This window comes from Harpia harpyja, chromosome 5, assembly GCF_026419915.1.
Source record: "Harpia harpyja isolate bHarHar1 chromosome 5, bHarHar1 primary haplotype, whole genome shotgun sequence".
Classification (NCBI taxonomy): Eukaryota; Metazoa; Chordata; class Aves; order Accipitriformes; family Accipitridae; genus Harpia; species Harpia harpyja.
Genome location: NC_068944.1, coordinates 1,120,482 through 1,141,848, shown reverse-complemented (window position 1 = coordinate 1,141,848; position 21,367 = coordinate 1,120,482). Strand labels below are relative to the sequence as shown.

The 21,367-nt window shown below is 42.6% G+C and overlaps 1 protein-coding gene across 2 annotated transcripts in view; it reads left to right on the top strand.

The window, feature by feature from the left end:
* GRB10 (growth factor receptor bound protein 10) overlaps window positions 1–21,367 on the top strand; it is a 149,432-nt gene that overhangs the window by 78,691 nt on the left and 49,374 nt on the right. For both annotated transcript variants that reach the window (XM_052786984.1, XM_052786985.1), the window contains exons 4-5: window positions 11,232–11,448; window positions 14,343–14,484. In XM_052786984.1, coding sequence (XP_052642944.1) covers window positions 11,232–11,448; window positions 14,343–14,484 — 359 coding nt within the window. The remainder of the gene's footprint in view (window positions 1–11,231; window positions 11,449–14,342; window positions 14,485–21,367) is intronic.

Genomic DNA, 21,367 nt, shown 5'->3' with positions numbered 1-21,367 from the left:
GGAAAAAGGGCGTCATCGGCGAGTTGGTTTTGACTCGCGTCAAATTTTCTGCGTCGCACGCCGGTGGCTTTCGCTTTTGGGTGAGCCTGATACTGACTGACTTTAACCGGTGCGGCTTACCTGCGGGGTGTTAAATCGTGGAGGACCGTGCTTCCAGTAGCTGATTTAAAAAAGGAAACTTGAATTGGTGAGTCTAGAAGAAACATAAATACATTTCTGTTTTTCTTAGGCCTAGGTGAATTTAGGCTGATGTGATCGCTATTCATTGAAGATTTCAATGGTAAATTCAGATCGGTTTTTCTTTTGTGTTGTTGCTGGTCTTGGGTGATTGACTGCAATGGTTTGGTTTCGTTTTGGTTTTTTTTTCCCCCCAGGGTTCGAGGGGTTTGGGGTTTTTTTTCCAGGTTTTTGGGGGGTGGTTGTTCTTGTTTGCTTTGGGTGTTCAGGGTTTTGTTTGTTTGTTTGTTTGTTCGTTTGTTTTAAAAAGGTTGGCTTTCGGGAGGTCTTGGGGCCGGTGCAGTCACGGCAGAGGGAAGTGTCGCGGAGCTTTTATAAATGACTGCGGTGTGGGGTACGGATGCCTTCAGCAGTGGCTCCACACAGCCATTTGGGATGCGACTGCAGCAATATGCTCCGCCATCTGGGGATCCATGCGGCAGGACTGTGGCGTTCCCTTCTCATGCAGCAGAGGTTCGCGCTTTGTTACAGCAGTAATTCCTCACAAATTTTCCACCCTTTGCTGGCAGGGCCAGGGGAGATCTCCTTGTTCCACACCCAGAAGGACTATGTGATTTTCTGACACAACAGCTAGGCTCGTGTGAAAGGAGAGCCTAAAATAGAGAGCAGACTCAATGACCAAGTATCTGTGCGCCGATGAAATTAAATGCATGCCCCAAAACGTTGTTCCCTTAGCCAGGCAAAGAAATGTAGGGAAAGCTTATATCGAGGTGCTGCCAAGGCAATAAGAGGATATCTGATGGCCGCTGCCTCCATCTATGAAGCGGAGGTAAGGTAGGCAAGCATTCTTGTTATTTGTCAGGTGCCAGGTTTGAAAGTCCCAAGCTGGGGGCTCCGAGGGGGCTTTTTTGGTGCGGTGTTGCAATTCCAAACAACTCTCCCCCAGTTTAGTCTCTTGTAGATAATTTACCAAAATGACAATTGGAGTTAATATTAAACTATTAAAGCAACTGGTAAAAGAAGCCAAAATTACCCTGGTGTTAAAGCATTTTACTTTTTCATAGGACTTCGGTTCTGTTAACTAAACTCTGACTAGAAGTACCTTAAATATGAAATATTCCTGTTGTCTCCTTTGTAAGTACATCGGTCACAGCTAGGTAACTATTATGTGCTGAAAACGCAATCTTTAATTAACTCGGAGGAATAGCTGATTCATTAATTGCTGTGTGCAACTTTTGGAACTTGTATGACATCCTCTTAAACATGCTTTTGAAGCCAGCAATAAACCTGTTCAAAGCAGATTTTAAAACTCATGCTTTAAAGTTAGTAGGATTAAAGGTTAGCCCAGGTATCAAGTGATGAGGTATATGCCTAATATAATAATAATGATGATGATGATGTTTCAGCATCAGCTCTGCGGACCCATCGCTTCCTGAAGAGAAACGCTAACGGACTCCTTAGGTTAATCCAACCCCTTTTCACTTGAGAGCTTTGTTTAAGTTGTCGCGGAGCAGCTTTGAAGTGAAACCCCGACGCAAGAAGCCTGGGGTTTGCTGGCCGCCAGGCAGAGACATCCCAGAGCAGGCAGGCAGTGCTCTCGCCGGAGCAGGCAGGGTGTTGCGGGCTTTGGCTGGAGCTACGCAGCGGCACGTTAGGAGGTTACGCACGATGTTTCCCAGAGCGGGGATAAACCTTGGGCTTTCTTGACAGGATGGGAGGGACTAATCCGTGCAGTGCTACTTATATCGATTTGCAGGGATTGTTCAACTGGGATTATTCAGCTGGGTATTATGGCGTTTAATCAGGGAGGGAGAAAAACAGGTTCCCTGAAGGAAAGCAATAGATACTTTGACTGTGTTTTAAACTTTGCCTTTAATAGCTTTAGACTTGTAAGGCACGTGGTAGCTCTTCTTGTCTGTCTGAATTTTTAACTCCTTTTTGAACTGTGACTTGTCTATTAGTGTTGTTTGTTTGTGTATATTTGATTTGCACTCTTTTTTTTTTCTCTGAACGGGCAATGAGAAAAAGATATCTAAGTAAAACTTTAGAGAAGCATTATGAGTAGAAATGTGTATATAGGAAATAGTAGAATAAATTTTGAAAAGTAATAATTTTCATTCACATAAGCATAAGGAAAACACAGTATTCTACAGCTTTTTATTCAGTTTCCTTAATGTAAAAGTATGTAATCTTAATAAATATGCAACTAAACCTGGCCTTTGCTGTGTCAAATTGCAGCTCTCGCTGATACAGGATATCCTCTTAAAGCCATTCACCCATAAATATGACTGTCTAATATAAGATGCAGTCTGCCAAGCATTTACCATGTGGCCAGCAGACAGTATTTCAATTCATCTATCCATCGCCATCCAATATTGTGCTTCCTGAGTTCTGACTTGGAAGTACCTTAACAGCTCAGTAGGTTAACATGGTTTTCCCCATTATCTGGAAAGCTTAAGTGGATTTTCTGTTTGGTTTTGTGTGGGCTGCACGGGCTAGGAGCCGTTCTGCTGCCCAGGTGTTGCCCTGACCATGTCCTCTTGAAGGATGTGGCAGTCTTTCTGTAATCATCATTTGGGATGTGTTGCCAGAGCCTGCCTTCCTGGTTTTGCTGTAGAGGTGATGCATCAAGATTGAGGCATCCAACTAACCTTACCGGGAAGAGAAGACTTGAACAGGGAATCCCTGAGTCCGTCAGTCTGCCTGTGTCTCATGCATTTACTCGTGCTCACTCTCTTTCTCTTTTCCTTTTTGTCCTGACTAAAGAAAGGGCTACAGTAAGGCTATAGGTGCATGACTATTCCTTGCACAATTACGACTTAAGCTTTAGGTTTCCCTCTGTTAGTATCTCCTTTTGGGTCCGGAAAATCAGTCTGGCCGGCTCACCCTGTGGTGTTACCGCATCCTTCACCGATGCAACTGCTCTGTCCTTCTCAAAGGTTTCTTGAGGATTAGTCTGCTCCAACCCCAGGTTTGCCCTGGGAAGGAATACCCCACTCTGCCCTCTGTGGTGCCGCTTCTCTCCTCAATTAATGTTATTTTCTATCCTCTGAGTAACTTGGGCTCTTTTGGGTTTTCTTCTGTCTTGATAAACCCAACCAAACAAATGCTTTCCTTTTAAGGTCTTTCTCAGTCTTTTTCTTCAACTAATGACCTAAAAGTAGGTGACAGGAGAAAATGGTACGGGGAAACCACTGAACCTTATGGTCATAGAAGATTGCTGCAGATGTTACCAGTTTCTTGAAAATGAATCTTCTGACTGGATTTTGTAATCAACTCAGGAATGACAATTTCCCAGAAGTCTACTTAACCTCGGATTCTGCTTTAAGCGATCTGTTCACTCCGTATTTACTATACAGCAGTGGTTCTGCAAGCGTTGGCCTGCAAAGAGGGATTTGAAAGGCTGGCAGTCGCTGGTAATTGCTGTTATCAGGAGCTCTGCCATAGGTGGTGGCTGGACAAGGGTGCGTGGTGTGCTTCCCAACAGGAGCCGGCCAGTCCCACCGGCTGTGCAGTCGCATGGGATCAGCTGGTGTCCTCTTTGACTTTGGGTTCAAACTGAACTGATGCTTCTTTTAGGAACGTATGCTTTTTTCCTACTTTTTTTTGGTTTTTTTTTTTAAAGCTGCAAATTTCCTGCTAGAAAATGGGTATTGGGAAGATTGAAACCCAACTCTGTGTTCTGTAAATGGGATATGGCAGTCTGGAACGGGGACTGGCCATAACTTACATATTTTATATTTTATAGTTGTAATAAAGCTGGTATGTATATGCATAATCATTCTAGATGTTTTATTAGACGTTTTGCTTGGGTTTCAACCCCTTTCTCATAGCGATGCCATTAGTGCTTCAACACCTGCGTGTGCCTTGGAGTAAGCGAGGGCTCAGTGGTGGCGATACCCACCTGCAGCAATCGTCTGTCGAGGCAACCAGCGTCCCTCCACGCCACAAAAGGAACATCGTGTACAGTTCCTGGGTTAGAAATGGGAACATGCGTGATGGGAGGTGCTTCTGAATGTTGTCTGTGAATCATTGCAGCCTCATCAAAGGGCAAAACCGCTAAAATCTTTGTCAGAGACGTGCTTTACCTCAGTCTGTCTCTGGAGTTAAACAAACCCTCCTTATCTGCTCCCCTCCCCCCAGATGCCTAGCTTTCATCATCTTTACTCTTTATGATATCAAGTGTTAGGTGTGTGAACTGGACAAGAACTGAATTTTCCATTTTTTAGCCCTTTATTTTTTTTCCAGCAGAATTCCTGAAACTTGCTTTATGTGGTAAGGACTAGTCTGAGGGTACAACTTTATGCCTTCCTGCCATAGGGCACCTGTAGCCGGTTGCTCCTGTTACTCAGTAATGCTTTGATTTTTTGACTTAACACCTTTCATCTGTAGCTTATTCATATAGTTGTCACCTAGCAACATTAATTTTGTTCATTTCAGTTTGTCTTCTATTTAAAGAAATCTATCAGGTGTGTTTTAAGAACGTTTCTGGAGTCCAACCACGAACCTTTAGTAAAGAGGTGCTTATAAAGTGAATTCTCTCCAGCATCTGTAATTAATGTACATACATTTGGTGTTAGCCATCCCAGCCTGACAGAAATGGGAATAGAAGCGTGTGGGATTTAAAAATTACCCAGAGAATACTGGAGAAGTTACAAGCTCCCTGTTGACTTCTCTGTGTGTCATTTCAGTATGCTCAAAGAGCGTAGATACCTGTCTCAATTTCATGCTCTTTTACTAACCAGCATCTCTGCTTCTTCTCCTTCTTTCCACAGCATGGTCCATTTAGCATTTTGGAAGCTGCATATGCACTGATGTGACATTTTGTAGGCCAGCAACCATAGTTACAGTGCAAAGTAGAGGATTTCACTTAAGCCAATGAACATCAGAAAATAATAAAGGAAAAGATTCTTCAGAGTCCCATAAGGGGACTTACAGGGTACATAAAGTTCTGGAGTTTGGGGTGCAGGCTTGTCATTTTTAATTCAGACTATGACCACTCTGGAGTTGGTGATGTCTCTGGGACACAGAGTTGGGTTTGTGCCTTCACCCGAAATGAACAAAAAAACCTCTAAGCTTCTAGTGTTCAACCTAGGCAATCTTCATGTTTTTATAATTGGGTCTGGCAGCAGACCTGGAGAACAGTGTGAAAGCATAGGGTTTGCAAATTTTTTTTATATTGTCTTTTTGTTTCTTGTGTAAAACTACCGTCTGTATGTAATTTTTAATAATGTAGGAGGGGAGAGATTGCATAGAACTGGAGCTGGTATTGGGAACTGGAGGGTGTCATTCAGCTGCAGCATAGCTGTAGAGGTCACTGTGGCATTTTTAAAAAATTGTAAGAAATCTGTTTATTATTGTCCAGCTTCTGTCGCATGTGTCTCTCGGAGGTCTAGAAGCTGCCAAGTACTAAATGCATGCAACCGTAGGGGGGGCTGTAGGTAACTGTTTCAGTGTACAAGAACTGCAAGTCCTGATAGGCAACTGGTGCCTGTGGTGTTAGTGGAAGCTGAAACGGTATGGAGGGAGGTGAGACATTTGTGTAAACATAGCAAATGTAGGTAGGGGCTCAGAGGGAGAAAGTACCAGAGGAGTGTGAGTGTTACCTAGAGCAGACTTATTTGTGCATCATTACAACTGTGTGTTGTCAGCAATGGTACGTTTTCAAAAAGTTTTAGTGGTTGGAATTTCTGAAAAATCCTAACAAAATGGCATTTGGACACAGCGCTGGAGGTTCATGCTGCAGTGCCCTTGTGCAAGGCATCCCCCTTAATAAGCAGTTATCTTGTAAAAGGAGTTTGTATGCATATCTCACTGTCGTAATCCTTACCTGCATTTTTGATCATAAAACATGAGATTTCCACAATACCAAAAACCTTGCAAAACATACTTGCATCACCAATATGAATCAGAATAACTTATATGTGGTTTTAGGAGATTTGAAACAGGATATTGAGGAGGATAGCACAAGTATTTTAGATGTTCCTTTTTCCCTTTTAAATTCTGGTCAAGTCCTTCTGTTTTAATGTAAATGTATTTTCCCCTGTATTACCTATAATTTACATAGTGTTTCACTGCATCATCAATGCAGCATGTTAGGGTATATGCAACTGTACGTTCCTTTTCATTCACTGTTCCCATCTGTCTCCTTGAGGGTTAATTAACATGTGCAGGAGAGCCTGCTGACCACTTCGATATCACCCTCTACTGAGCTAAATTTGAGTGAAATCTTACATTAGTTATATCTCAGCTTCTTAGCTTTGTCAAGCTGGATCTTGAACGTGCTGCAGTGAAACTCATTTTGGGGAACCGATTGCCGGAGTTAGGCTATCAAACAGGGATAGGTGATCAATCAACAGCTGCCTTACTGTAATATCAAGCACTAGTTTATATACGTGCTGTTAGAATTCATATAGTATCAGGCTTACTTCCATGGCGACAGAGAAGTGGTATAGCCTTTTTCTAAATCTTCAGCTGAATTCCTAGTAGCATCTGAGTAGCACTCGCATCAGTCTTCTCTGTGAACTGATATGAGGGATAATGCTGGATAATTAAATTCTGAAATGAGCAAACAAGAAGGAAATTATTTATGTATGTATACAGTTTTAAAAGCCTCTTAAATCACAGCTCACTTAGGTGCTGTGATGTTTTTCATAGTATTCCCTATGAACTGCAGACCATATGTAAAAGGGAAGGGTGTTTGCTGGGGTGCTATTTGGAGACATGAAATGTGTCCTGGTCTGTAGCCCAAAGCTGCGATTCTTTCCATGTTCAGCTTTTTTTTCAGTAAACAGAATTTCTGCAGTGCAATGAGCCCCTTGACAGCCATGGAAACACCTGCCTTCTTTGGGAGGCTGGCACGGATGAAGCTGAGCAGGGCTCACTTCAGCTTTACGTTGCTTCAGAATATGCGTGATTCTGCTTAGTCCTGTTAGCTGGGCTTGACACGTGAAGGCCAACAACAACCAAAATAAGTAAATAAATTAGGATCTGGGGGATGGAGAAGGGCTAGAAGCAGAAAGACAAGTGGGACATGGTTAAGCACAGATAAAGTTTGCTCAGGCCTAATTTAGGGGTTATGATCCCTCCTTATGGTATGCTTGAAAACATTCAAATGGTATTCAAAGTGCTTTTGTTTTTGTGGAATGTGATAGCTTAGCTCACTGGCTCAACAGAGGTTTTATAACAAAAGTTTTCTTCTTTCCTTGAATTGAACTTTTAAATTTTTTCTTGTAATTGAAATCATGACTTACTTTACCAAAAATATTACTTGCAACATCCAGTGGAGCTGGTTTGTGAACAAAGCCAAAGTTTAACATGTTGTGGGCAAAGAAGCAAATGAAGTTCAGACGGCTGCCAGTGCGTGCACTTTGGTTCTAGTTTGGGAAAGAACATTGCTCGCAGGCGTACCAAGTATTTTCTTACGGTATAAGAAGTCTACAAAACTGCCAGTACCCTATCCACCACCAGAAGTATGTCAGAGCTAGGTTTTGCCAGTGTTTGCCTTTAAAAATGACTTTCAAAAGCAAAAGGCTGCTTGCATGTTTGTGCATGGAAGAAGTGATAAGCTAGCCTCTATGCTGTTCAATGGAGAGAGAAAAAAACCAGACCTCAAATATACACTTTCATACTCCTTGATCTTATGGCAGAATTCAGTGCAGATTAAGGAAAATAGCCTTTTGTATCCCTGGAAGCATATGTCTGCAAGATAGCTGGAGAGCTGGAGGCTCCTCAGCTACTTGCAACTCAGCCTGCTATAACCTACAAAGGTGGTTTCTTCCAGGTCAGTCGCAAAATTTGTGTGCGCATACTTAGAGGACCAGTGTGATGCCATACTGGCTCAAAGCCCAATGATTTGTCACTTTTGCTGTTAACTAGCAAGCCTTCTCAAAATCAGTTTTGTCAGCTTTTTTTCCTCCATGTATGATCATCTTGATAGAGGCTGGATCCTGCTGGTTGGTAGACAAAGATACTTTGAAGGATTGCACGGTATATGAAATATCCTTCTGAATAGTATACCTGCAGATGGTTAAAGTGGCTTAGAAATCCCATGGATGGCTTATTTAATTTTTATTTAGTTAAGCTCTCTAGAGAGCCATCAGAAGTAACATACTGGATTACTTGGCAGGCTGAGACATCTGCTGGCACTTCTGAGGTAGGCTGCAGCAGTGAGGTTTCCTATTGCAGCATGCTGAAATCTCTCCAAAACATAATGGTATTTAGTAGTAAATGCTATTGTATAGAGATGAAATTGTATGAAATTCAAGATTGCAGGCTTTGTCTTCAAAAAGCTTAAGGATCTGCGCTCCTGCAAAAGTTTTATAGCAAGACTGAGGGCTATTATTAGCAGTGCTGCACCCGCGGAGAAAAGGAGCTGACAGAGGAGTGAAACCAGATTCTGGACTTCAGTGCAACATATGATTAGGAAAACTCTATATGCACCTTGTCAGTGCCTGTCCTGTTGGAAATTGAATTTAGGTGTGTAATTGATATGCTTAAAAGCCTGCTAATGGTAATTCAATGCTTTAAACTATGTACTTGGTTTGCTTAGTATTTTGCATGAAGTGCCTCATTTTATGCATATTAGACTTCATATTACACCTTTGTGCCTATTTGATTATTCAGGGATAGCTTGAGCTGACTTTTAATCATTCCTCCCATGTTACAATCATCTGAAAACTTAATGATCTTGCACACTAATAGCTTTGTCTAAGTTCTTAATAAATTAGCACCCTCGGGGACCAAGCCGTACAGACTTCCACAGAATGTACGCCTTGACTTTCTTCCCTTTCTGCTTTTCACCCTGCTAAACAATTGCTGTTAGTTGCTGTAATTTACTCCCTGACTCTGTGGCCAGGGTTTGTCTTTTATGTCTCCTTCATCCAACCCCTAAGCTTTTACTTGACAGCCATCTGACACCCTACAGCTTGGTCTTCTGGTACTTTAGATGAATGATAAAATTCAAAAGCCTTGTAATTCAGCCTCTCCCTCTTTATACTCCTTCTGCTGTGGTTCCCTTGTGATTGCTCAAGAAGCATTTTTGATATGTCCTCTCCAAACAGGATAAGAATCTGGAGGATGGAATGAAATTTAAATTGCAACTCTGTCTCAAGTTCCCTAAAAATAGCAGGAAAATTATTGTAGACTTTGTCCAAGCAAAGCAAAGTCTAGATTATTGAAAATGCATGAACTAGCTGACAGAGAAAATGGTGTAGCTTAGTGAAGGTGAGTCTTAGTAGTAGGGTAGTGGCTGTTAAGTACAGAGACTGAGGGAAATAACCATAAAGAAATGAAAGGAAGAAACCTGTTTGTGGGTTGATTTTTTTTTTTTTTTTTGTTGGTTGGTTGGTTTTTTAACACATGTTCAAACCTAGAAATTCTATGAGTACTTTTTCAGTGAAGGCTAAGTGGCTTTTACTTTAGTAAAGGGCCTACCAACTTTCAGTGAGGAACATAGTATTTCAAGTCATTAAATAGAGGTCGGACGTAGGTACATGACCAGCACCTATTTAATTCTGAGCAGATCTTTGGTTCATCGAACACTGAGAAATGGGGTCATCAGCATCCAAAACAATTGCCATGTAAATGCCGTGTTCTGATCCTGTTACGGTTATTGAGGCATGTTGTTGGTGGACAGAAATTGAGTGGTGCTGTTTTGGATTATATCCTCAAGAAAAGTAATATTGGTACAGTATTGTTTGTGGTCTCTCAAAGAAAGTATGGTAATTGGTTACAAGCTGAATGGCTGCTCCTGGTGGTTCATTTACCTAGAAAACATGGCAAAAGAATGGGTATCAGAAAATATTTGGGGTGAAAAGCATATTTCGGCTGCATAGCACTGTGTAAATGTTTGCTAGCTCTATTGCTTGACTCTGCTTTCCATCCGTGTCATGAAGAGTTTTGGAAGATGCAAGGTTTGCAGGCAGCAATGGTATATTTTACCAGGCCAGTTGATAGAGCTGGAAAACAAGGGCACATTTTTGGATGCACAAAGTTGTGTTTGGTCTGAAGTAGCTGTTCAGGCAGTGGCTGTGCAGTAACCAGAAGCAGATATCGATGTGTGTGTTCGTCAGCCCGCTGAACTCCTGATAGGGAGTGACGTAACTTGTGGCTAGGGAGTAATTACAGTACTCTGCAATAGGAGTTCAGAGAGTGGTTAGTGCAAAGGGCTCCCGGAGTTTTGTTGTCTTGCAGAGTAATTACGATCATTAAGGAGGAACGAATGAGCACAAGTTACTTACTGTGAGGTAAGGTGGCATATGTAGAAAGGTTGGGGCACTTTTTAGGGACTGATGTTCTTCCAACCACCCCCACCACATCCCTGGTTGATATACTTCGGGCTCTTTAAGGCAGGGGTGTCTCTGTCACATTGCAAGAGCAAGGATACAGATCTTTTTACAAAGTCCTTGGAGTGACAGTTAAAAGCTTGCATTGCCCTTCAAAATACCGTATCTCAAAAACACGCAGAAATACAGACAGGATTTTTAACAAGCTATAATGATCGCTTTTCGACATGTACAGCAGAGGACTGTGTCTTTCACCTATTGACTTGACTGCAACACTGTCTTTTTCCTTCTAAATTACTGGATCTTGCAAAATGTTTATTACTGTGTTTGACAGTCTGAACTTGATACATTGACAAGCTGGACAGAGGTATTTGTAAGTGCTATGCTTTTGAAATGTATGTCAGTTTATTGGTAAGTGGTGCTTCACATTAGCATTGGCAGCATTAAAAATCCCACCAAATTTTGGTTGTATATATGTGTGTGTGTGTATATGTATATATGTATATATAGTGAATACTGTAGTAGAAGAATTTCATTCTGTGTCAGCAGCTTTTTGCCAAGAAGACAAAATAGATGTCCACTGCTGGCTATTATTAGCTGCATTTTTCTGCTCTAAAATCAATAAACTTCTGCTACAAAAATTTGCACTGTAAAAATATAACTATAAAATTATGTGATAACTTTACTGAAACTTAGTCTTTGGTCTTCCCAGACTTCCTTTATCTGGGACTTCCAGATGTGTTACTCTGCCTTTATTTTGTCTTTCAGATGACGATGTGGACCTAGAAGCTTTGGTAAACGATATGAATTCCTCATTTGAAAGTTTATACTCTACGTGCAGCATGCAGTCGGAAACCACTCCGCTCCTTCAAAATGGTCAGCTCAACCGCAGTCAGTTGCCGTCCTCAGGATCTGGTGGACTGCAGCCCATGTCTCCAAGGCAGAAGGTGCAGCGGTCTCAGCCAGTGCGCATTATGGCAGTCAGGTAGGAACAAGGGACTTGCCTGCCTCTTGTTAAATTGTCTTGAACTAGCTTCAAAACAACTACAAAAACAATTTTAAAATAGGAGATCGACTGCAGTAGGAGCCTAGTAGCGTTAGACTGGACTTTTGCGTAGATAAAAAAAGATGTAGCAGGTAGGTGAAGGACATGTATTTTCCATGTGTTTTGTAAAATGCAAAAATGTCACATTTTCACCATTCTTTTAATCAATGTTTGATGTACCTGTAGTAGCAGACATGTGTAGAAGCGTATCATTGGTACCAATTTGTAGAAATGATGTCCATATTTGGATTTATTTCCAAACTGTTAAAAACTGTTCTCTCAGGTATGGTGCCTACTGACAGCTTCTTGGTTTTATAAAACATAAGAGATCACGTAGGTAGATGAGGGTGTATTCAGCTAGTTTTGATATACAAAAAATACCTCTCTGTGGAGGTTTCCTGAACAGTCCAAGACAAACAAACAAAAAAGGAGCACATCCTAGTTATTTAACTGTTCTTCCTAGAGCACTTTCAGCTCTTTCACTCGAGTGCATTATGTGAGTCATTACAAAAAAAGAAGTGTTTAAGTTGTCTCGCCGTTGTCAGGATGAGCGCTTGAATTCAAGCTTAAAGTGGAATGCTCTTGGAGGTGACGGGAGAGTCTATAGGTGATGCTGAGGTTCTTAAAATCTTCGTTTTGGGCAGCAGGAGGAAAGGAGCTCCTGTCAGCCTGGTAAATTGCCTGAATTGGAGAGATTTGGAGTTTTCCTTTCCTTCTAGTTAACAGTGTCTTCTCCAAAAGAAGTGAGAAGTAATAGTAATAAAAGAAAAATCCCAGATGCGGAAAGGGTTGCTCCTGATTCTTTACACTGGTGTATTTCCTATAGGAATGGTATTCTTAAGACAGGCAACTTTCCTATGTGAATGGGTAGTATGCAGTAACTGCAATACAACCAAGTCAGCTAATGATGCAATCATTTTTACAAGTATCTCATGTTTAACTTTGAATAGGGCTGTACAAGAAAATGCACTCTAGAGTACGATAACTGTCGATGTTTTGTAAATATCTCAGTCAAAACACTTCATTTAAACTATTTTTGGCATTTCAAAACTTAGCAACTCTTTTTTGAGAACACTCTGCCTTTCTGAACTCTGTACTTCCATATGCACAAGAACATTGTGTGTTTATCGTTAAAGAAAATAATGGCGAAACTTTCATTCAGGGTTATCTAGAGCCCTCTCCCATAGAGGGGGATGGCTGTGTCTTTTTTGCAGCCAGAACAGAATGGTCGACTCTGGTAATTCTCTTAAGAGCACAGTTTTACGCGTGTATCAGCCATGAAGTAAATGATGCACTGCAGCAGTATAGGCAGAGCAGAGCACAGCATAGTGAATTCTCATTTTAAGAAAACCACGCCTTTCTAATTGTGTTGAATCTGTAGTTCCACTTCTTATAATGGAGGTCAGTCAAAAACTTGCAATACAGAGCACTGTTACACAGCTGCTGGTACGACGAGTCTGCTGGGCTGAAGAAATCTTGCACCGTCCTTTACCCTATGCTGTAGGGAAGTACAAAAGGGAAGTACACGGGCAGCACAAAAAAAATCAAGCAGGTCAAGTAGTTGTTTGCACGGCTCATAGTTATGGTCGGAACCTGCTATTTATAGCAAAAACCCAAATCTGTAAGGCTCGTTCGTGGAACACCAGGGCAACTAAATTGCAGGGTAGAGTTACCTGCGGAGCAGATTTCCCAGTACGTTATTTTATCAGCCCCCGGGTCCTGGCACAGGCAGAGCCGGCGAGCGTGCCCCGAGTGGGACTCGCTGCCAGAGGCAAACCCAGCGGTTGTCTCCCAGCCGGCTCTCCTAAGAAGGCTCTGCTTGCTGAAGGCGTGGGGAAAAAGCCAGAGCAAATTGAGTTTTTAATGATTTGCATTTCAAATCCAGGAGCGGGTTGATGTCTCTGGAAACTTCCAGGGTTGCCACTAGATGGTGCCTTCTGCAAAGGCGTTGCAGGCCAGCCTGCTTCAGGGTCACCCAGCGGGTCCTGTCCTCGCTGGGGGTCCCCTAGCAGTAGGGCAGCCTAAAGCAGCCTGCGTGGCCGTCAACAGGTCCGACGTCTTTTCAGGCTTTTTCCGTGGCGCCTGGTAGGCTTTAGTTTTCCTTTTGTTGATGCGGGCGGTGCAGGTGCATTACAAACTGGAACTCGAGCCTCTGTTGGTCCTGCGTAGGCTCGTGAGGCGTAGCTCAGGAGATGCAGATCCGTCTGAAGAGTCACCCTTCAGCTAGCACAGGGTGGGAGGGTGTCATTGCAGTCTATTGCTCAAGCTGAGTCTTTGCATTTCCATTTCTCCAGGAAATGCCGAGTTGCTTGGAGATGGAATCTGGTATTGTAATGAGGTGACAATATTGGTTTCGGTCTCAGCTTTACCGGGGTAAAGTCAGTCTCAGGGGCTTTACAGGGGTACGCCTTCGTTTGCAGATCGGTGTGGAATTTGGCTCCAAGTGACTGCCATTGTGTTGTCCTCTTTCACGTTGGTTTGGAAGAGCTTAACTGACTTTCTGGCGCACAGAGCTCAAGCTTGTAAGTTAGTGCTTACAACAGCGAGCACAGACAGATATTTCTATATATTTTATGTGCACAGTTACCTCGGTTACTCACCCAAGTAATCAAGTTACAAGCAACAAAACAAGAATAGCTGCCTGGCTGGTCATTTTTCACATGCATTTACCTACTTTGTGCTTGCAATTGCCGTAACTGTATGGTAGCTGCTTAGAAAAAGAGTGGTTTTGATTCCTTTTCTTTAGTATCATTATCACAAATGGTGGGGCAGGAGATCCAGGTCTAGTGATGCCAGTTTGCTCCTCTTAATGCTTAGTGCTTCTATGTTTATAGGCGTCTTCAAGAAGAAGAACAGCAATTCAGAACATCATCTTTGCCGGCCATCCCAAATCCCTTCCCAGAACTTTGTAGCCCCGCAAGCTCTCCAGTGCTGGCCCCTGGATCTTTACCTCAGAGTCAACCTGCTAGTAAGCATGTGAGTATGGGACAAAGCTTTGGGTCATCCATTCGCGTTCAAACCAGCAGTGGACTATTTCGTTTTGAAGACAGAAAGAGAGTTTCAGGATACGTAGAAACACTTGTAGGCTTTGTCTGTGAGTAGGGCAGCGCTGGCCGAGAGAGTGTCTTCAGACAGGCTTCAGACCTTTTTAAAAGGTTTGTAAGAATGAAGTGTAAAAATAAAGCAAGTCTCTTTCAGATACGTGCCTGTTGTGAATGAAGCAGTAATGCCTAATATCTTCCGGATTTTGTTATCCAAGGTAATGACTTAATAATTCAGAAGTCAAGTTAATTAGCTTAGAGTGGGACGAGGATCTGTGTGTGTTATACTGCGTGTTCTAGGTGTCACAAGGACACTGAACAGCTGTTTTCTTTAAGGACATGGTGCTGCTTTATTTTGCTGATCTTCATGAAGCTGCTCAAAAAGCAAAGTAATGTTTTTAGAGCATGTAACTAGGCACAGCTCCTTGTAATGGGGGCTTAAGGGGAGCACTGTCCCACGGAAAGCTGGGTGGCTCTCTGGGTTGTTGGCAGTGAAGACAGCACAGACCGAGCTCTCCCATAGTCCAGAGTGATAACCTCCGTGACACTGCAAACAGTTTTTCTTTCCTATTGTATTCCACTTTCTGAGAAGTGACCATCCTGTTTTCTGTCAGTCCTTGAGCATGGTTAAAGAATAAGGCTGGGCTCAAAAACCTTTGTTTTGTATACTCTGCTGACTTGCGTGGGGATGAAAAGATAGGTTGCTCTTACTGACTGTTGGCTTAGAACAGTTCTGTGCTTCAGTACCCAAAAATACGATGGTGTTCTGTATCACTGCTCAGTTAGTTTGTAAGTAGCTCCTGCATCTGCTCTGACCGATAAAAGGGTTTGGGTGGACAGTTCAGCTACAAGCACTAGACCCTAATGTACGCCCTCGCATCGTCTGTATTGCTTTGCATCGCCATAAACAGCAGTCTGCTTTCTTGGAAGACACAGTGCATCTTCATTGGTTTCGCTGTATTTTTTGTATGTACAAGACAGATAACCAAATAATGCCCTAGGAAAAAACTGAGTCATGCCGTCGGGGATTTAGCAGGACCTCATCAGAGGCCGGGGTCCCGGCTGAGCGGAGAGGCTGTTTTGCCAGGGCAGCGCTTATCTGACTCTGGGGAGCGACGGCACAAGGCAGGGGCAGTTCTGCCTCCCGGCGCTTCCCAGCAGGCCAGCGGCATAGCTGCCTTTCTGAGACACGCTGGAGCTGCTGACGAGCCTGCGCTCACCTTACCAAATACTCCCCGGTTCCAGGGATTCTTTGGCTTTTAGCTTTACGTTTTACTAAAATTGACCAAGCCACCCTAAAGATGGCTCTGTAAAGCCTTAAGAACCCTAAATGATCTGTGTGTCAGTTTTCGATGGAGTTTAGAAACTAGTGGTTGAACAGCACGTAAATATAAAAGTGAACAATCTTTTAGTGTACATAAGAAGATGGCTATGAAGAGAGAATAAAAGTAGATTTTTTTTTCCTAAATTTTACTTTAAAATTAGGCAGAATAATTTTGTTAAAAAATTATAAAGTTTTGACAAGCCTTTTGAAAGCCTAAAATGAAATAAATATTTATATTGCATAGATATGCTTGCTGCTGAAGTTTTTAATCAAAGACAATCCATTATAGTGGTAAAACCTTTTAGGGTATGAGATGAGGAGGTAAAGCATGTTGGACAATAGTGGCTGCTTCTGTTGATGCAGATATACCGTTCAGTTTATCGACTGATTGGAGGTGGATGAGAAACACTGGCTCGGGGTGAGGGAAGGATAGGGAAGTATTATTTTCCTCTCTAATGAGTTATTTTCCTCTTTTTAATGAAGGAATAGAGGAACAGAACTGAAAAAAAACCCTCTAGTTTTAAAAGTATTGATGGACAAAAGTAAGAAAAAAAAAGAGTAGGTTCAGTTTCTTCATGAAGGAAGAAAACTTTATTTTTAATACCTCAACTCTAAACATGGAGTGTTGTTGGATAACAAAATAATCTGTCTGTTCAGCCTCCTCATAGGGTGTTAGTTGTGTTTAATCCAGTTCTAGTTCCCTTCAATAGAGTCTGCTAAACATCATGAGTAAAAAATGAGTAACTTAAGAAATGCTATACATCTTTCTGACTTCATCCCATTAAAAAAATGTAAAGTTTGGGAAGTTGAGTAAATTATTTTAGGACATGCTCTTGCTTAGATAAATGTCCATAGATACAATATAAACTACTGGATAACAAAATTAAGTGATGAGCTTAGTTAAAGGACTGCAACAGCTCATTTTAATGGCTGGCAGTTAGTGAAAATGAGCTGTGTTTTAAGAAAAATATAAATACAACATAAAATGCAAGCCACGCTTAAACATAATGATGCTTAAGGTTCAGGTTCTCTGCTTGCAGATTGTAAACAAGGATTAACACTGGAGATGGGAATGAGCCATTCTGATTACGCAGGATATATGAGGTGTTAGTGAAAAGTAATTCCCTTCGTGCCTCTCGAGCATTTGCGGGTAAATAGGCAAATAGCAGTTGCAGCCGGCAGTGCTGCAGCTCTGGTCGCGCAGGGCATCGCAGCACACGCGTGGCGTGGAGGAAACGTTGCCTTTGGTCGGCTGGTGTCCCGGGACGGAGAGGGACCCCGGTTAATGTCGTCTTAGGGAATTTCGGAAAGGAGCACGTATTTTGTTTGCTGACTGTGTGAAGCTGGGATGTCCGATACGACTTCATAAGAAACAAAATGTCATTAGTATTGTTTCTCATGGAACAACTCAGTCTTATTTTTTAATAATCTTAAAATACAGCTCTGCAATGACAAAACCTAGTAGTGGTCATGCAAGAGGAATTTAAAGAACCGGTCGTGTTAAACACAGAAGGGTCTCATGACATATTGCCAAACCTTGGGCATAAAGAAATGCCAGCTCGTTCAAGTTTCGCTAAATTAAAACTTCTTCCCGTTATATTGTTCCCTATTGGAAAAGGATGCCTGTGTGAATGAAAGAGTGAGCAAAGGAGCTTTCAGGTCATAAAGCTTGAATTATATTTGCGGCTGAAAAAATGGATGTTGTCTTTTCTCATATGCAAAATTTAATTCATGTAGCTGGAGCTTAAGACATACATTTCTTGTTAAGACGCTTCTGATCCTTTTCCTTATTTTTTTCATGCAGTTGCCACCGCTTTTTTTTAATAAGCGGTTCGCAACATCGCTTATGCACTGCTCTGCATTTGTTTCATGCTCTTTCTTGGCTCAGCAAAGAAAGGTAAAAGCCATAAAGCAATGAAAAATAGCTGTAATAAACCTTTTTTACTTTTTTGCGGTAGATTTTTTTTGTTTGTTTTCTCATGATGATGAAGCATTTTCTTTGTCTTACTCAAAAAAGTGCACATATCAGGAATAATTTCTTTTTCTGATGTATTTTCTGAGATCTGCTGGGTAATGGTACCGATTTCTCCACAGCAGGAAGCAGTATGCCACCTCTAGCTCTGCTGTCAATCAGGCACTGAATACTGCTTTTAAAGCTGATGGCTGCAGGAGCATACTGCAGCTGCTCCCCAGAAGACAGAGAACAGTGAGAAATAACGGGTCTTCTGTACTAGCACAAAACTAAAAACATGTGTAGGCAAATGGGATAGTCATTTAATGGGAGCATCGATATATCAATCTGGGAGGAAAACCAGCTTATTGAAATCATTGAAGATTTTGGGGTTTTTTATTTGACTCTGGATAATCTTCTCTGGTTTAGAAAAAAGCCTAAATTAAAAGATTTTGTAGATGCTTTTCTTCTTTTTCTTTTAAGCACATAGGCAGGTTGAGTAACTGACACATGATTTAGTAGTAAAAGACTTAGAAGAGAAATAACTGTGAACCTTTAGGTTACGTTTCAAAGGCTGTCCTGCACTGGGCAACCTCCACAGTGGTGGGGTCTGGGCTTATACAGCTGTGTGACCAAACACATCTGGCGGTAGAGGTTAAGAAATGACTTGTAATTAAACAGGTATATGCTCCTTGGGAGTTCAGCAGTTCTGCAGGTGGAAACAGCCCACTTTGAACTAAGTTTTACAGTGAGCAATGTTAGATGTCAACCTGTTGATAGTGAACCGCCCGTGGTTCTGTAAAAATTGGCACCACTGAAGTTTGAGTAATGCGGTCAACCAGGTGGTTGCCCGGTACCTGGGCGAAAAGTACCAACTAGCTGTGCTGTTGAGTCAGTATCTACTTCAGCTACTGGTGCGGTGAGCGAGACACCCCAGAGGTCTTGTGTTTGGAGAAAGCATGACCCTTCAAGCAATAGCTGCCAAGGAGCTCTCCAAGTTCTTGAGTCAAGAGCAGCACTGTCCGTGAGCTTGGGCAGGAGGAGGCTGACGGTGCGTGCCCAAGCGTTCCCTTCTTCATCCTGTGCCTCCCTGTCCTCTAAGTACCACCCGTCTGCCTCTCGCCATGGAGCCCGACCGCGAGCCGGGAGAAACTTCAGCAGACCCTGTGAGCATGTAAGCGCTCCCACTTTCCGTGCTGGGAAGGGCAGGTAAAGGTGGGAGCAGGAAGGACATTTTCTGGGTGACACCATGGGGCATTGCAAGACCATTTGATTTTTTTTTTTTTTTCCCCGCTTTCCCCCACATCTTTGTTCGTAAGATGCATGCACACCTACAAACACGAGATCACCCCACATCTGGTGGGGACAGTGATTGTGGGCTGGGAGAAGGGACAGCTGAAAGTTTTTAAAGCATCATTTGCTTAACAGGATAAATATGTTTGTCTAAGGAAAATGGAAACCAGAAAATTACACCAAACCAAGACCAAACATTTGTCCAAAAGATTGCTAAAAACATCAGACAGCTAGGTTACCGCTAATTGAAGTCCATCTTTGTGTTGCTGGTATAAACTAAGAACTGGTTGGTAACTTAGGTTATAATTTCTGGTTGTGTACAAATATTTTGGAAAAAGCATGCAATAATTACATCTAGGTCACTGCAATGCCACAGGATATTAGGCTAAAGTATCTTGTGTGAGTCAATGAAGCTTTCAACTGTAAAAATAGGGCAAATTTCTCACATCCCCCCTCTATACAGCCCAGGCAAACTTCCAAATAGCAGTTTGATGTACCAAAATTATTTACTCTCTTCTAGCAAATTAAATTCACAAATGGGTATGAATTAATGCCATTCTTTTTTCCAGATTTAGTTACCCTTCAAAGGAACTCCTGTAAAGAGACTTCTTAGTTTTAATTATTTTAATTACATGTTATGATGCACATTTTTTTATTTTTCTTCCCAAAGAACTTTTATACTGGCTCTTTTGAAGACAAGAATGTTGATTTCTGGAAGAGCAGCTGTATAAAAATACAAACTTTTGTATAATGAAAACTTTATGTACTAAGTTAGATTTTGCAGGTGTGACAGCAAATTTTGTACTTAATCCTGCAGTCGAATAACCTTTAGCAACAAGACATTTTGAAAAAAGTACTGACGTGAGGTTGAGTCAACAGGATTTTACTTCTCTAAACAGGCCAAATCCTGTAGCTGGATTAATCTGGACAATTCCTTAGATCCAGGTCCAGGCACTCCCTTTGGCCCAACTTTAAAATACAGGTTTTCATGGGTGTCTGCCATGATATATCATGTTGTTTCTCTCAAATCTTTCTTTGAAGCAAGGCTATTGAGCTAAATAACTAAATCATACATAGATTGCTCTGTGGCATGTTTAACTCAGATGCCTTTTTTTAAGAAAGTTGCGATTGTGTTTGGAAAAATTGGGGAAGATCAGGCCTCCGCTGCAGGGCTGCGATCTAACTGTATGAAAACAGGCCTTGCGCTTCCCTGGGTGCCCCTCTCTCATTTGGAGAAATAACGCTTTCCCGAGCTAAATGAGCTAAATTTGATGGACAGTGCAGGAAAGACGTTGCATTACTTGTCCCCTGTGTCACGCGAACATGTTGTCCCATTACTCCTGAAGAAATCGGGGGGGGGGGGGGGTGATCTTGCACGGTTTTGAAAGTCTCATTTGCTCGTTACTGAAGAAGAGAGTAACGAGTAACTAAAGACTAACGAGTCTGCTGGACTAAGCTAAGGAGAGGCAGTCCTCCGCGCCGTTAGCGCTGGGTGGTCGGTGGGTCTGCAGGCTCTTCAGCTGGAGCCCCGCGCAGTCTGCCGGGGACCGGCATCGGCACGGAGTCAAAGCTGCTGTTTCTCCTCCCTCGCGCCCGTTACAGCGAGAAGCTTGGTGGTAGAAAGGAAGGAACCTCTTGGTTCTTGCTTTTGGAAAGCGCCAGAACAGTAGTTACGGGCCCAACATGAATTACTGGAAATACTAAGGGCATCTCACGCTCAAACCCGAAAGTATGTTATTTGTTGGGATTTTTTTGTTTTTAATGACACAAACCTGGCCCCGCTCCCGGGAGCGTTTTGGCTCCCTACCCGTAAGCGATGCTCCGAAGCGATGCTCCGGCAGCAGGAGCGTGCTGGGAGGAGGGCTGCGCGGTCAGGACCAGCGGCAGCGTGCCGGGGACGCGGCGCCCGGCCGAGGGTGGTCCGGCACGCTCTGCGGGACGGGGCCGGCCAGACCCAAACCTGCCCTGCTGCACACGCGCTGGTAGCCCCGCCGGGTGCTCAGCCACACAGTAATGCTTGCAGTCGTTTTAAAAAGCTGTTTTACGGTAGTAACGCCGTTGCAATTAACCTTTAGGACTGCCTTGTATAAATACCGAGCAGTCTGTAGCATATGCTGCGGTAGCTTTGCATTAGCCTATTCACACTAGATTTTTGCGCGTGCATCTTAGTTACGCGTGCCCTTGCACGTTTTTGTTGTGCAGCGTTGCTCTTGCTGTGTTTTATTAATGGCACAGTGACAATGTAACTTA